The sequence below is a fragment of the Populus euphratica genome, unplaced genomic scaffold (genome assembly GCF_000495115.2).
Source record: "Populus euphratica unplaced genomic scaffold, PopEup_1.0 scaffold75.1, whole genome shotgun sequence".
NCBI classification, from domain to species: Eukaryota; Viridiplantae; Streptophyta; class Magnoliopsida; order Malpighiales; family Salicaceae; genus Populus; species Populus euphratica.
In genome coordinates this window covers 396941-413256 of record NW_011499866.1, presented here as the reverse complement: position 1 = coordinate 413256, position 16316 = coordinate 396941, and the positions used below count along the sequence as shown (strand labels likewise).

The 16316-nt window shown below is 34.7% G+C and overlaps 3 protein-coding genes and 1 pseudogene across 3 annotated transcripts in view; 1 reads left to right on the top strand and 3 right to left on the bottom strand.

The window, feature by feature from the left end:
* Window positions 1-1299: 1299 nt before the first annotated feature.
* LOC105126114 (phytoene synthase 2, chloroplastic-like) lies at window positions 1300-5682 on the bottom strand. Its single transcript, XM_011026868.1, has 8 exons — window positions 5352-5682; window positions 5061-5111; window positions 4606-4778; window positions 4374-4523; window position 4049; window positions 2143-2227; window positions 1872-2064; window positions 1300-1762 (listed from the first exon to the last, which is right to left on the bottom strand). The coding sequence occupies exons 1-8, from the start codon at window positions 5680-5682 to the stop codon at window positions 1598-1600; spliced, it is 1149 nt and encodes a 382-aa protein (XP_011025170.1). The 3' UTR covers window positions 1300-1597.
* A 2141-nt stretch (window positions 5683-7823) lies between these two features.
* On the bottom strand, window positions 7824-10040 carry LOC105126112 (phytoene synthase 2, chloroplastic-like; annotated as a pseudogene).
* Window positions 10041-11203: 1163 nt separating this feature from the next.
* On the bottom strand, window positions 11204-14105 carry LOC105126111 (Lipase/lipooxygenase, PLAT/LH2 family protein). Its single transcript, XM_011026866.1, has 3 exons — window positions 13891-14105; window positions 12378-12752; window positions 11204-12079 (listed from the first exon to the last, which is right to left on the bottom strand). The coding sequence occupies exons 1-3, from the start codon at window positions 14048-14050 to the stop codon at window positions 11376-11378; spliced, it is 1239 nt and encodes a 412-aa protein (XP_011025168.1). The 5' UTR covers window positions 14051-14105; the 3' UTR covers window positions 11204-11375.
* Window positions 14106-15372: 1267 nt separating this feature from the next.
* Window positions 15373-16316, top strand: part of LOC105126272 (probable pectate lyase 4) — a 1610-nt gene continuing 666 nt past the window's right edge. Inside the window, exons 1-2 of the mRNA XM_011027090.1 lie at window positions 15373-15801; window positions 15897-16252. Coding sequence (XP_011025392.1) covers window positions 15373-15801; window positions 15897-16252 — 785 coding nt within the window. The remainder of the gene's footprint in view (window positions 15802-15896; window positions 16253-16316) is intronic.

Sequence of the window (16316 nt, the reverse complement as noted above, 5' to 3'; positions counted from 1 at the left end):
CCTTCAAATATGAAAGGATGCAAGTCTATTGCAAGGCGATAGGTCGCCATTTTGTTTAGGTGTGCTCTTTTTTTTCTTTTTTAATCTTTTTTATCTGGTAATGTGGTTCTTAGAAAACATGTTACATAATTTTTTATATGTGATAATTTTTCTGGTTATGATTTAAAAAATAAAGTTTAAAAAACTAATAATTATAACTTGTCTCTAATTAAGATTTCAAATCAAGATTTCAAGAGAGTTTTTAATGTTATTCATTGTGCGTATATTGATTAATTAAATATTTTTAAATTTATAATTAAAATAAAATACAAACAATACCATACTATTTTACAAAACAAATAAAGCCTTTTAACTTTTGAAAGTATAAAAAAACAAAGCTCATTAAGCCTATCAACACCTTTTAAAGGGAGAGGAAGTGAGGATATGGAAAAAATATTATACGTGTAATATTTTTACTTTTTACATGAAAACTGGCATCAAGGGTAAATAAATCATTCTATAATTATTTAGGGGTAACTTAGTTTTTTCACAATATTTTTTATAATTAAATTACTTTGTTACTCTTAAAATAAAAAAATCTATAAGCATTTTTGAAATTTTCTTTTACATTGCACATTGTAGTTACTCGTGCTTGACTTTAGGAGCATATTCATTATTTTTTTTTTGAAATAATCATTTGGTCTTGGGGATGATTTGGTGAGTTGCTTAATATTTTTATTTTTTTAAAGATAATGATAGATACATAACATGCTTAATAAGTGAGTTACCTTGTAATCTTCGGGTGGCATATAACTTACAGTTTTTAATTGAAAAGTTTTTTTAGATTTTTAATATTTGATTAATTAAAATATTAAGCTTTTTAATTGTTTTGATTTTTGATTCCATAAGCTTATCACAGGCTTATGTTTTGGTTTGGAGGTTTCATGAAATAAATATAATTGATTTGAATCGATTTAATATATCACTATTTTAATATATATATTTTAAAAAAAATATGTTGTCCCTTGTGTTATTTTCTCAATATTTTAATTTTTTATTATTTTTAACCTCATAGCATTTTTTTTTTCTAAGGTTATAAAAACATGACCCGACTCGCAGGTAAAAAACTAGTGTAATACCGTGGTACCTCAACCGCGGATTGGAGGTGATGTGAATAACCCCCCTAGAGTTCAGTATTTGGACCATGTGTTTAGGCTTATAGTAAGGAGATACCTGAACTCGAAACTTTTCAGAGGAAAAGAGTAGATCGATGCCGGTTGATCTACAGCCTCATCATTGCATCTGCTTCTATGGTGTCAGAAACTGTAGCATCTCTTCTCTGTTTGTGAATGTATTGAGAATAACATATATAAATTGCCTCAAAGAAGGGTGAGATTTGTAGTGCAAGCAGTTTTTGTCCAGATGAACATAATTTACATTTGTAATACCTAAGAAATGTATTGCAGTTTACTTTCCATGAAAATTTCTAGTTCTATTAGGGGAATGTGTAATCAATCTTATCATACTTCGAAGACTTCCTCCATGACACACAAACACAACCTTGTTTCACTATTTACTCCACTCCTCCACACACTAGGGCTGCTTATAAAATCTTGATTTACTGAAAGATCAAGCTAGAAATCGGTTGAGCTTTGGAGTATGCTAGGGGCAATGTGAGAAGTTTCTTAGTTCTTCCAACAAAAGCTCGTTTGGTGAAGTTATCATAATCATTATCCTCAATTGCATCCAAGATTTTTCTGTATATCAGCAAGGATGACCATACCTGCAACAAATCACAGACCAATCTGTCAACGTACGAATAATCGTCACGTACAATATAGGTTAGATTTGGATGTTTTTCAAGAGGTGAAAGGATAATTTCCAATACACACCGGCCATCGGCTCGCTTTTTCGAGCTGTGAAGCCCCCTCTTCTGCAAGGTTGAAATAGAATCTTGCCCTTGTTATCTGCTCCTTCATTAACTCTCTCCATCCATCAGTGACCTTTCTTGAGAAAACATCCTTGTCGCATAGACCAAACTGTGCAAGCTCATCTTGTGGAAGATAAATTCTCCCTCTCAAAGCACTGAAAGAAAAAAGGACTGAACTAAGTTAAGAGATTGAAATGAGAAAACTGAATGAAAGTTGTTTGGAAAAGACTTACTCCTCTCCAACATCTCTAAGAATGTTTGTCAGTTGATTTCCAATACCCAAGTACAGTGCTGCATTATAAATACTTAGAGCAGAAACTGTCACGACCCGAATCCCGGATCCATGACCGGCACATAGGCAAGGTTCCCCTCCAAGGTTCCGTACCTATGCGAACCCAAACTTACATACAAATTTATCCTAACTCAATCAGAGTTCAACGCAGCATTAATAACAAAATCAATTTCATAATATAATTGAATTGTCTTAATACAAGAGTTAATATAATTTTATAGTTTTGGAGCACTAATTAGACATAAAGGAAAATGCACGGATTACAACCAAAAGAGCAGGTTCTGAAGGTCGAACAAAAGTGACCTGCTATCAAGCTATAAGCCTGAAAATGATAAATAATGAGAGTGTGAGTTCAACAACTCAGTGAGTAGATAACGTTCAATATACACACACGAGATAATACAATAATGAGAAATATATATACAAGTATGAATTTAGGTTCTTATAAAAAGGTTTCTCAAATAGGCCATAACAAGAATATCATATGGTAAAATCGTCAGAAAATCAAAATGCAATGAGCATGAGGCTCCGTACTGTGGGATGATCAGTCCACACAGGTTGGTGACTCCCCCGACCAACTAGGGTTCAGATACGATGTGCACAAAGACTAACATTACCCTGTTAGCATGGGTATTCTGACTGACATACCATAGGGTCATAATCATACTCAAACAGACATATTAATATCTCAAGGCTCAACTCATGACATCAATCAAATGAGGAGCTATCAATTCAGAAGTCAATCCAAAATACATACTGGTTCATATCAAGAATTCAGATTCAACAATTGATCATGCTTATCATAACAAGGATAATAGTCACCATATATATTATCAAGAAGCATGATCCAATTCATATTAACAAATCAAATATTTATAATATTTCTCATGCATATGGAAAATTATCCACTCACCTGACTCGAAAGCAAACAGAAATCAAAAGCAAACACCGAAGAAAATCCTACTGACGTCCTGCCGGTAGAATATCAGGATTATCTGAATACAAAGGAGACATATTCAAGAATGACTCAAAAGAATATATAACCTATTTAATACACTTATTTAAGTATATATTCCATAACCCTATATATTTTTGAACTAATTAGTTATATTCCAAAAACCCAAAAATTAACGATTTTCTCAAAATCTAATCCACAATAAAACAAATAATAAAATTGGTAATACTTCACTAACTAACCCTCAATTATTCATCAAACACATCTGCAAAAGCTAATATTACAGCTAGGGACTAATCTGTAATTTATTATATTTTTAAGGGTCAAATTGTAACTTAATCCATTTGGAGGACCAAACTAAACTTATCATAAATCCATGAATATACTGAAATTCTGACCATAACCAATCCTCATTTCTGTCCAGATCATCTCATTATACTCCAGGGACCATTCTGGAATTTTATCAATTTTTTTAGGGTTAAACGGTAATTTTTGTCAAATTGAAGGACCAAATTGAAAGTGTTAAAATTTCATAACTATACAGGAATTCTGCCCATAATTTATCTTTTATTCTGTTCAGAATCTCGGAATATGCCCCAGGGACCAATCTGTAAATTTTCCAAAGTTTGGGGACTAAACTGTAATTTCCACAAATTGAAGGACCAAAATGAATTTTCGTCATCTTCAACCTCCAACCCAGAATTTCAACAGAAACCCACTGTTCTTTCCTTATTTCTAACATAATTTCACCATTCAAACAAAATCATAACTCAAAATCATCATCTTTCAATTCAATCTCTCAAAATCCACCAAATAATCCATTACCCATAACAATCAACCCATAAAATTCAATTAATTCATCAATCAAACCCAAAACACAAATTTTCAAAACCCTAACATTTATCAAAACCAAAATTAAAACTTAATCAACATATATTTATATATAATCTTACCTTTAAACTTATTTCCTTCAACTCCTTTCTATTTTTCTTCTAATTTCTCTCTTTTCTCTTCTTCTTCTTTCTCCCTTCTTTCTCCTGCCGATTCTCTCTAATTTCAGATCATTTATTTTGTTTTTTTTTTTTTTTACTTTCTATTTATATTTATCAAGTTTTGTTTAATTACTACACTACCCCTCATTCATTTATACCTACACTTTAAGCCACCAAGGGCTTTATTGTATTTTCCTACTTATTTATTCAAAACATTACAGAAACCGAAGCTTCTGCTGCAATTCCCATCACTGGAACACTCATAAGGCCGACTGTGCCCGCAACGTAGTAGCAATACATATAGAGCTCTTGAAAATTATCATAGCGAAATTTTCTAGTATCCATTCTCATACCTTCAATCATGTCCCTAAAAGGCTGTGAGATAATAAAAGATTCTATCATCAGATTGAGAACATACACAAAAATAGCAATTAATTCAGCTAGTTTTTCCAAGTACCTTAATGTCTAAAGAAAACTTGGAAATCGTATCGGTAAGTGCAGCGTCGAGCATGTCATAGGGGAATCCATCAAAGATGTCTTGCAGCCTCTCTTCCCACCTATCAAGAACAGCAGTGCTCATGTGCACCGCATTAGGGCCATCGACCAGTTCGTCTGTCCTCCTGCACCATACTGCAGAAAACATTTCAGTTAAAAATAATTTGAAGTCATAACAGTTTACTTTTTAGGTAAATCTCATTGCTTGATGCATCACTAGTGCAAGTGTTAGGATCCATCGAATTGCTTCTTTCGGAATATTTTTTCGTGGAATGTGTCAAAGTTATTCACCAGGATATGATCCGACATTTTAAGGATTAGAAACTTGATGAATTCTTCATACTCATAATTATATGTGTGTATTGCATTATCTTAATTTTCTTGCAAATTCTATATGATCCGACTTTAATCTCTTACCATATATTGCCCATATGGCTTTCTGTCGCTCCTCTGTCATCAGCAGAGTTCCTGCATCAAGAGAGAATGGACATCAATCTTTTGCGACACAATTTGTGTTAAGATATAGAGGCAAATTAAACCTTGTGATAAATCATAAAACAGTTTGGAAACCTATGCTAATAGGAACTGGTAAGTAATCCAGCATTTATTCAAACGGCGTGATAGTTCTGTTATCATCTAGCAATCCTTGAATCATGTGTTCTAGGACTATACAACTAGTGAAACATTGGAAATAGTTATGGATGTTACCTAGATAGAATGTCTTGGCATATTCGGCGCAAATGTTTCTGCACCTTCCATAGGCTTCTTCAAGAAACACGGGATGGAACTCTGACTTTCTACACGTATCTTGCTTGCCCAAGACATTAGCATGAGACTGCCTCTCAACAATTTCATGTACTTGAAGATCAGTATGAGGAATTCCTTGTTTTAATAGCTGAGGAAAAGCTTGTCCGCTCGATCTCTTTGGAGCTGTGATCACTTCAGCTTTTGCTCTTGTAGCTAGGGATTTTGAATGCAGGAATTTGCCAGTATGTGCCGCAGCGCAAGGCTTAGCCGAAAGCGAAAATGTAGAACACATCTGGCGACTTTTAACAAGTTCTATCCAGGTATGAACAGGCTCCTGAAGAATGATCAGATCACTCTAAAATGATCGACAACTCCTTTCAAAATATCAGAAAATGTACCTAAGAGCTTAATGAAGGATTGAATATCTCAAATATTTTGCACCCTCAGGCAATGTCAAGTCAACTAAACAGCCGTATCTCTCCCTCCATTTCTCTCCCTTTCAATCTCCATATGAAAAGGACATTGATGAGAGCATCATGCAAATGGCCCACTAGTCTAAGCTCACTAGATTCTTCTTCTTCTTCTTCTTCTGAAGGTTGTTGTTTCTGTATGCTTCTTCCATTGTGCATAAATAAGAACATGCGATAAAAAATTGGAACCTCTTACGTCCAAAATGGAGGATTAATTAAATAGCTTGCTCTTATCGATGATAACAATTTGCATTACAAAATGTTGTTACAACTTGATAGTTTTTAATTTTCAGTAAAGACATAAACACCTAGATTTGGTGCTAGAGTATATTATGTTTTACCAAGATGCTAGATTTTGTCCAATAGCAACCTTAATAACACAACCTTAATTCTATTTATTCCCTGAAGTGACAATGGAGTGCATTTTGTAGTCCCCAAGTAAAATAAAAACCTCCCCCATTTGCATTTTACACTGTGCAATCAAAGAATAGGCCGTGTTGCCGTCATTTTCCCCTTGTGAAGGCCATGATGCATGAGCAGTTGGTTTAGTCTTATATGAGACATGAAGCTAAGACAACACATTTTGAACATCTCAACATCAGGCCTCAATCCATCTTCGAGGATGAAAGCTGCTGTTTGGAGCTACTACTTGGCAGTTTATGGACTGTGTATTGATGTGATGCAGCTTAAGTTGAGACTTGAGGCCATTTTTGTAATGGCTTAACCGAGCCAGCATAGTAATATGAGAAAAGTCACTAAAAATCCGTTGGGATCTCACCATGCTCGTCAAAACCAGAAAGGAAATTTAACAGGTAAAAGCCGAAGTGAAAGACTAAGTGTGACCTGAAGAATGATCATCTTTGGGACAGTGAAAACAATGCCAAATGGCTATATAGAGACCGTTTAGTTTTCTCAGTATCGAGCCAAAAGAAGAAAAAAATAATGATTGATTTCACTAGATATTTCAATTGGTTTCACCTCATGCCAAACCAAATAATTTTCTTTAATAAGATAAAAAAAGTAAAAATAGTGAAAGGTAATTTCCTCTAAGCCTAAAATATTATAAAATTCATTTGGTTTTCACCAGTGTAATAAATTAAAGTAAATGATATACAAGAAAGTAATTATATATGAACTTATCAAGAAACAAATATGTTTTGTTGAAGAAATTTAAAATCATAAAGATAAAAATAGAAAAATAAATTAATTTTTTATATAGTTTTAGACTGAATTTTTATCATTTTTAAACAAGAAAGACATAGCAACATATTTCTTTTACCTCCACTATTTTTATCTCTTCTTTTTCAAAATAAATAATCAAACACAATTTTAAAAAACCTTGCTAATCCATGCAATTTTACTAAAATTATATCTTATTCTACACATGATTTTGATTTTGTTCAATAAAATGGAAAAATAGATCAAGTTCGAGGCTTATTTATTTTTATTAATTATTAATAAATAATTTTTTATAATTAATTTGAATACAACAATATTAACTCAAGTTTTACCAAGCCAACCAAATCCAAGCAAATTTCATGGTGGGTTTTTGTGTGCAAGGTAATATACATTTAGTGAATATTATATTTTCACTCAATTTTATTGTGTTTAACATTTTGTTTGTGTTGATGTCCTCTCCTTCCTAAATATCCCAATACCTATCCTCATGGGCGTAGATGCAACCGAACCACTATTCTTTTCCAAGGCTGTCATGTGACATGCTGTACATATTTCTTTTCTGTCCCCTTGCTATCATGTTTCATTTGATTTTTTTTTTTATATAGTTTATTGCTTATTAATTATAATTAATTTGTTCCCTCCCATTAAATTTCTTGTGCAACAACAGAACAAACAAAAAAGTTAATTTTCCGATGCACGAATTAGGAGCGGTAAAGCCTAATTCTGCTTCGCTAGTTGACTAAGCAAACTTGTCATGCAAGATTTTCTGCTGAAAATCTACAAGATGAAGTTTACTTTTCCATGCAAATCCTTGTTTATAATGACTATCAAATGCCAATCCATGTAACTAGCACTCACATCTCGAAGAGGTGATGCATCAGACACAAACTTCACTTGGAATAATTTAAGCACGCTTCACTTCTCTATGCTAACTGCTACAAGAACCTTCTTTCAGATAGCTTTGATTAGACAAAAGAGATGGAAACAATTAAGACAGAGAGAGTATGTTATTGTGGCAAATTTATTTTATGGTTTTGTTCCTATCTCTTTTGTATCTTGTCTCTTCGGTTTTGAAACACCAACCAAACGCAATCTTAGTGAAATATTGAGCTTGGAACTGATTGAGCTTTTTTGAATGCAAGAGACAATATGATAAAGTTTCTTATTCTTTCCAACATAAGCTCGCTTTGTGAGGTTATCGTAATCACTATCTTCAATAGCATCCAAGATGTTTTGGTATAAGAGCAAGGATGACCATAGCTGCAAATAAAATATCAATCTATCAGCAAAGATGTGAAAAGTTTTCGATTTATGTTGGTGTTTCAATGGTGTGAAGGAATATAGATACCGGCCAATGGCTAGCCTTGTCAAGACGCGAGATCCCTTGCTCTACAAGGTTGTAATAGAATCTTGCCCTTGCAATCTGCTTTTTCATGAACTCTCTCCAATTGCCAGTGACCTTTCTTGCGAAAACATCCTCGTCGGATAGACCAATTGTTCAAGCTCATCTTGTGGAAGACAAATTCTCCCTCTCCATGCACTGAGAAGGGAAAATGGAAAAGAACTATCTTGAAACCAAGTAGAACATGTTGCAATTGCAAAACTGAGGCACTGAAAACTTACTCCTCCCCCACATCTCTGAGAAAGTTTGTGAGTTGATTTGCAATACCAAAATGAATTGCTGCATTATAAATGCTTTTAGTAGAAACAGAAGATTCAGGTGCAATCCCCTTTACTGGAACAGTCATGATTCCAGCTGTTCCAGCAACATAGTAGCAGTAAAGGCAGAGCTCTTGAAAGTCCTTACACCGACTTTTCCAGGTATCCATTCTCATACCCTCGATCATCTCCTTGAAAGGCTGTGAATGGAAGAAACAAAGGAAAATACTAATGCAAATAAATAAGCTAAGAACTGAAAGGATCTTCATAAAATTTGTAGTTTGTTTTTCACATGCCATGGAATAAAAGAACGATTCTTGCACGAACAGATTGGAATGAAATCAGGCTAAGGGGAAAATGTTTCAGGTACCTTAATATCTAGACAGAAATTGGAAACTGTATCAGTAAGTGCAGCATCAAGCATGTCAAAGGGGCGGCCGTCGAAGATGTCTTGCAGTCTTTCCTCCCATCTATCAAGAAGAGAAGTGCCAATGTAGACAGCATTTGGGCCATCCACCATTTCATCCATCCTAGTGCCCCAAGCTGCATAAGCATATCAGTTAAAGCAGAACAACTTGAGAATAAGTTGTAAGAATTAACAGAAGACGAATTATCTTTAATTTTTTAGCTAGGTAATCAAAGGTCCAGCCTTTAGCATTAAATACAAATGATCATTTAGTCCATTGGTATGCCTTGAGGTGGAACCATCCCGATTCCTCAAGATTCAGAAGAAACAGAACACTTCTGATTGAAAATAAGTTATCAGGAACGTATAATTAAAGAGTAATCAGCTAATCTACATACTCAGTGATGTTAGTCTCTCACCATAAATTGCCCATATGGCTTTCTGTCGCTCCTCTGTCATCAGCAAAGAAGCTGCATCAAAAGAGGGCTTATGAGTGACAAAATTCAGTCACGAATGGCAATACCCCTATAGCACACCAGAATAAACTACATGCAAGTAAAGGACTACATCCTATCAGAAACAGGATGTTATACCCACCTAGTTAATACGTCCGAGCATATTCTGCACAGATATTTCTGCTTCTTTTATACGCTTCTTCAAGTAATGTCAGATTCATCTCTACCCTTCTACAGACATCTTGCTTGGCTAAGTTGTTAGCCTGCGACTGCCTCTCGACAATTTCATGCACACGAAGATCAGTGCGAGGAATGAATTCTTTGATCAATGGCCGAGGAATGGCACCACTGCTCGAGCATTTGTGGGCTCTAATCCCTTGAGCTCTTGTTCTTGTAACGAAGGATTTTGAATGCAGGAATCTGGCATTATTTGCTCCATAATTGCGAGGGTTCGTAGAAACTGAAAATGTTGAGCACATTTTAACAAGAATTTGTTTTTTTTTTTTATTTTCCAATTATTAGTCTAGTTCAATCTTGTGCTAATTAATTAAGGATTTAATGACATCGATAGCCTATGCATCCAAGCAATAACTTGTTGGTTAATATGTTCAATCATTTTTTATTATTTTTTTTAGAAGAAAGATTAGAGAATAATATAAAATTATTCGTAAAAAAATCTCTTTGGAAAGCTCTAATAGGGGTTCTTGGTTTGCTATCAATTGAACTTCTTGAAAATGTTTTTGCCATGAATCCATATGGCAATTAACTACAATGTTGGTAGTGGAGGCAAATATCACTTCATAGGGATTTTCTCTCTCGTTAAAGTCACATAGTTTCTAAGCTCTCTCTATATATTACATTTCACCAACAATTGCAGAGACTAAAATCTTTAGATAAACAGGCTATGATGGATGATGTACTGCTTTCTTTCATCCTGTAAAAACTCTCGCAGCACTAGCAGTTGCTGAATCTGCAATACTCCGAGGCGGCTTTCAAAGTGAATTAATTATTAGCCTTCTGTTATTCTAAATGATACATTGCAGATGCTCAACTGGCTGTCAGAGGATAATATAAAATTATCCTCGGGATCTCCTTAGCTAACTGCCCTGTTTTCATCGCGAATCGATCTGTAATTTCAAACCTTTTGGTACCACTGCTGAATGTTTGGATTGGTTGGTGCTGTCTGGCAATGTTCTTACTCGACAATGGAGTAACATATGCTCATCAGAAGAAAGAAAATCCTATCAAAAGGAGTCTTCTGCCTTTGATTTTCTTATAATGCGTGGTTATTTTCAGGCCTGTTTGTTTCAAATAGGAATAAAACTAGCTAGCTAACTCACCACGTCCGAAACAACAGAAAATTTACTACTCCCAAATCTCTCTTCCCAGCTACAAGTCTATCATTGATCAATAGCTCAAATCATCTGTACTTCCTTTTTTCCTATCTTCAATTATTTTCTTATCGTTAGGCAAAGAGATAGAGTTGATGCTTGTTGTGAACGAACATAAAATGTTAGTACAAAGTACTTGACACCACGTATTTCAATCTCTCTGGCTGTCAAATAACATGCTCTCTCTGCTTGCTAGGACTGTAAATGTGTGTGTTATAGAATGGTTAAACACAAAATTTAACCAGCAAAAGCGTTTGTAGTCCAACGGTTCATCCTTTCTAAGTAACTTCTGTATCATTTACGTTCAGATGAGAAGAATAAACACGAACGAATATTTCCTATGTTTACACACACTTCAGTGTTTCCCATTAGGTTCTATACGAACTCTAGGTTTCCAACTCTATACAAAAGGAAAATGAAATACATTACTCATTTTCCTTGAAATCCAGTTTCACAGGCTTAAATGCTGCCAATACTACAGCCACTTTACACGCAAGAAACCCCAACATTCCAGCCAGAAGTTCTTTTGGAGTTAACACTGAGGGAGCATCACCAGAGCTATACTTCACTGCTAGAAAAGTAAACCCTACAGCCAGTGCCAAGCTTGAAATTGGACCCTTAAGTCCTCCAACTAGGCGATTGATCCCAATGGTATTGCTGGGAATTGACGAAGCTGGTAATCCATCGACAGACCTTTGTAGCAGCAACAAATATAAAAAGCCACCAATTCCACCGATAAAGAAAGCAAAAGCAGCATTTTCTCCAGCTGAGAAACCTGTTATTGTTGTACCCACAAAAATTAGCATTGCATCATAGGATAACAAAGATAACTTCAAGTCTGCATATTCTCTCATGCTTTCCTCGTTAGAAACGTTGCTGCCAGGTGGGGAAGTTGACATGGAAGGGCTTTTACTCAACAACGTGGATGGATCAACCCCAGATAAATCAGATAGATGGCAAGATCTAAGTTCCACCATGGATATGTCACTTCCCTCCCCAAGCAAAACATCATCAGTTTCAAACTCATACTGGCAACCAGTATACCGGATCTCCTGTCCATCATTTTCTTCAGGGGAAGCTTGAGAAGCACTAATGACAGTCAGACTCACACCATCTAATCTCCACTGACCTGACCTTAGAAATTTGAGAAATAAAGAAAAGGAAAACCATTATTATGATGTTCAAGACAAGCCTAATCAATACTATATGAGTTACTCCTAACTAATATCCCAGGGATATATAAATGACGATGTTTTGCACTGGATGCCAATTTAACCATGAGAGTTGACAAGCATATATCAGATACAATGTGGGTAGAAGTCTAGGTTGAGCATCCATGGTATATTGTTCCCAATTCTGAGTCATGGAGTAGAAAAGACATTCTAGACTACAAATCCTAAGGCTTTTCACAACCATCTCGCACTTACCTGATTCAACACTGACCCAAAGAGATTCGATCCTCCCCATCCTGGGGCCCTCAAAGGTGAATTCATCAACTGAACCTCTTTGGAAATGAAGTGTGTCAGACCCCACCATGTCCATCAAGTTAGCAGAATTGGACTCTGAAATCGCACGTATTCTTTGCAATATTGAGTCACCATTCCTGTCTATCAAACATAAGAGTATTCCAGCATTAGGATCACTCAGACTTGAGCCATAGACATTACTCGTACATAGCTTAACCTTGAACAAAGACCGAGATCCTTTGATAGATGTAAGAAGCTTTTCTTGTGAGGTTTCTGTACAAACTTTCACTTCTGTTGCTGGCAAAAGATGCAAAGGTTTTGCATAGCCCTGAAAATCTGAAATGCAAACTCATTAGTCTTGTAAACTAGAAGTTTATAGCCCAGTTCAGCAATCATGAACACAACTTAATTTTATGTTAATAGACATGGAAAGTACAAGGCATTATAAACGAATGTCTTTCATTAACAATTTCTTCAATTCCATGTCTATGCAATTTCACAGCGACATGGTACCTAGGGAGATATACAGAATTTGATTTCTAGAACATAAGTTACCACATACAAATCTAAGGTACATAAAAGATTCATACTGAACATATGCCCCTCCTTTTTCTTTGGGACTTCCCGGAACCATATAGCGCATATTTCAAACAAACTTTGTATCTTAATTCCAAGTGGGAAACCTAGTTTTTCAAAGAGGCAACTATCAAAGTAGCAACAGGAGGCAAGGATTGAAAACATGACTTTGGAAATAATTCAAGGCTGCATGCATATGCACACAAAGCAAGCACTTAATCATACTAAAAACCCCAACCATAAGCTCATTAACATCACACATTCACACTATTGCAGCTGCTTAAAAAAAAAGCTAACTACTAACATCACATAATGAATCCAAGGACCAGTCGTTTTTCCTACTCAGATGAAGAAAAAAACTTTTGCACCCCAACCAATAATTTCCACCTGCAAATTTCATAGTGCTAGCTGGACAAATTACCTTCAGTTTCGAATCGTGGGTGCTTAAATAACAACTTCAGAAAGCAGAAAGGCATCAATTTGCTATCCACTAAAGCATTTTAGAAACCATTTCTAGTACCTCCCTAGTAGGATACATAGCCATCCACAACAAAATCATAGATTTCCAAACATAAAACAACTCCATCTCTCCACCAATTTATTTGAAATCAATCAATGGACTTTCAACTCAGCTATATGAATACTATAAACTCTTAATCTCCATGAATTAAGTTAAAAAATAAAAACAGAAGACATTAAAGATACAATCTTTGTATTCAAAATGGTCCCTTTTCCGTCCACAGGTTCAAGAAACAGCAAAAATCCAACAAATTTAGCATCTTTTGACGAATACAAAGAAAACCCATTAATTCAAGCAGCAAAAGAAGCACATATCACATGAACGGACTGCTAAATAACTATAAGCAAGGCCATGCATGTAAGTCATCAAAGTTTCTACCTTGAAAATCTGATTTTTTGTAGTTTTTGACGCTGCGAAACCCAAATCTTCTCCTAACATGAGTTTTTGGGATGAGTGGGTGGTGTTTTCTTTGATTCTTCGAGAAGATACTGTACTGATTTCTTGTAAAGATTACATGCTTTAGAGATGCAGACTCCATTGCCACAGCTGCAAAAGAGAAGAGAGAGGGAGATATTTCATGTTTGCAAAATGGAAAGCTCACTGCCTTAAATAATAATAATAATAAAATAAAAAATGGACTCATGCTTCGAATATGACAAGTCGTTTCAGTGCAAAACGGCATGTTTTACGTACTGAATTCATGCTTTTTTTTATATATTAAAAAAATGGCTCTTTTAAATCTATTTTTTTAAAAAAAATATTAAATTAACTAAATTTTATTTTTAAATATATATTAAGTATTTAATTTATTATTTTAAATATATTTCATAGAAGTTCATTAAAATTAATCACATAATTTGTAAGTTTTTTTTTTAAATACATAATTTGTAACCTAAAAGCATATGACTTGAAAATTTAACATATATTCAAATATAAATTTATTATCGCATAACTAATTTGGTAGGTTAGATTTAACGTCAAGAATTATAGATATAAGATATTTTTAAAAATAAAAATAAATTTAATTAGATATACAAATAGATATTAGAGAAATAATAAATCACATCAGATTTAATGGAAGATATTGTTCCAGGATTGCATTGTTATAAATAAAAAAATGAGACAGTGGAGGAAACCATATGAAATTATTTTCTGGAGTTTATTTTCAATAGCTCCAAACATTTAATTAATAAGGAATACTGATATAATAAAAGTATTAAATATTAAGAGAAAATAGTAAATTGGTAGATATTACGTGATTGAAGATTTTTTGAGGAATGTGGAGACGATGGTGCGATTGTGATTGAAATGATAAAGACGTAAATTAACCTAATAATTTATCAAAATAAATAAATCACTATATGTAGAATATCTAGACAAAAACATGAGGTTAAAGATTTAATTCAAATAAGTTTGGATGGAATATTTATTAGAATTAATTATATTTCTCATTTTTTTAATTATAAAATATTAGTAAAGCTAGATAAGAATTTAGAATTTCATTTAATTTAATTTTTTTTAAACATTTTGTAAGGTTTATTTTCTGTTTTTAATAACTATATATATGTTCATACATGTTAGTTATATCCATGGAATGGTCTCAACAACCAAACCAACTGTATTAGTACACAAATCATGGGAGATTTTATTGTAATCTGTGTATTTTTAGGATACAACACCCACTTATAATTGTAATTACAGATATAGAAAATTAGTTATCACTGCCGCATTCTACTGTAACCAACAGAACAAACTGCAACGCCACCATTGCTGAGCTCCTCTATAAAAACCCTCCACCATTCCTTAACTCTTACATTGCAAATCTCTAACCCTCTCCCATAATTTATTTAAGACATCATCATGGTTGTCTTAAGGCACCTTTTAGTAGTGGTCGTTTGTATTGCCATCCTTTCCTTCATCCCCAGTGCTTGTATTGCTGCCACCAAAATGAATGCCATAGATCAATGTTGGAAAACGAGTCCGAATTGGCGAAGAAGCCGGCAACAACTGGCATCTTGTTCTGTAGGGTTTGCAGGGAAAATGACTAACAATGCTGGAAGAGATGCTGTAATGTATGAAGTCACCGATCCTAGTGATGACCCTGTGAACCCTAAACAAGGGACATTAAGACATGGAGCCACCATGATCACAAGCAAAGTCTGGATCACTTTCGAAAGGAACATGGATATCAAACTTGAGAAACCACTTCTTATTAGCAGCTATACTGCCATTGACGGTCGCGGTGTTGATGTTGGAATTGAAGGCTTCGGATGCTTCTTGGTGTACAAGGTAGATTAATTTTCTCCTAGTTGCCAACTTTCGTGCTTGAATACGCAATGCATGGTCTATGGTTTTGATTTGCAGTACTTATGCTGTTTGTTTAGGCAACGGACGTGATCATCCATGGCCTAAGGATTCACCATTGCAATGCACAAGGGCCTAGCACAGTCATGGGACCAGATGGGAAACAAATGCAATTAGGTCAGATGGATGGGGATGCAATAAGGCTGGTCAGTGCATCCAAGGTTTGGATAGATCACAACACACTGTATTCATGCCAGGATGGTCTTCTTGATGTCACTCGAGGATCTACATTTGTTACTGTCTCTAACAATTGGTTTAGAGACCAAGACAAGGTCATGCTACTTGGCCATGATGATGGGTTCTTGAGGGACAAGAACATGAAGGTCACTGTTGCCTTCAATCGTTTCGGACCTAATTGTAACCAGAGAATGCCAAGGTAATTCCTAGTTCACTAAATACTCCATCGACCCCCCCCCCCCCAAATGAACGCACTTCTTCAA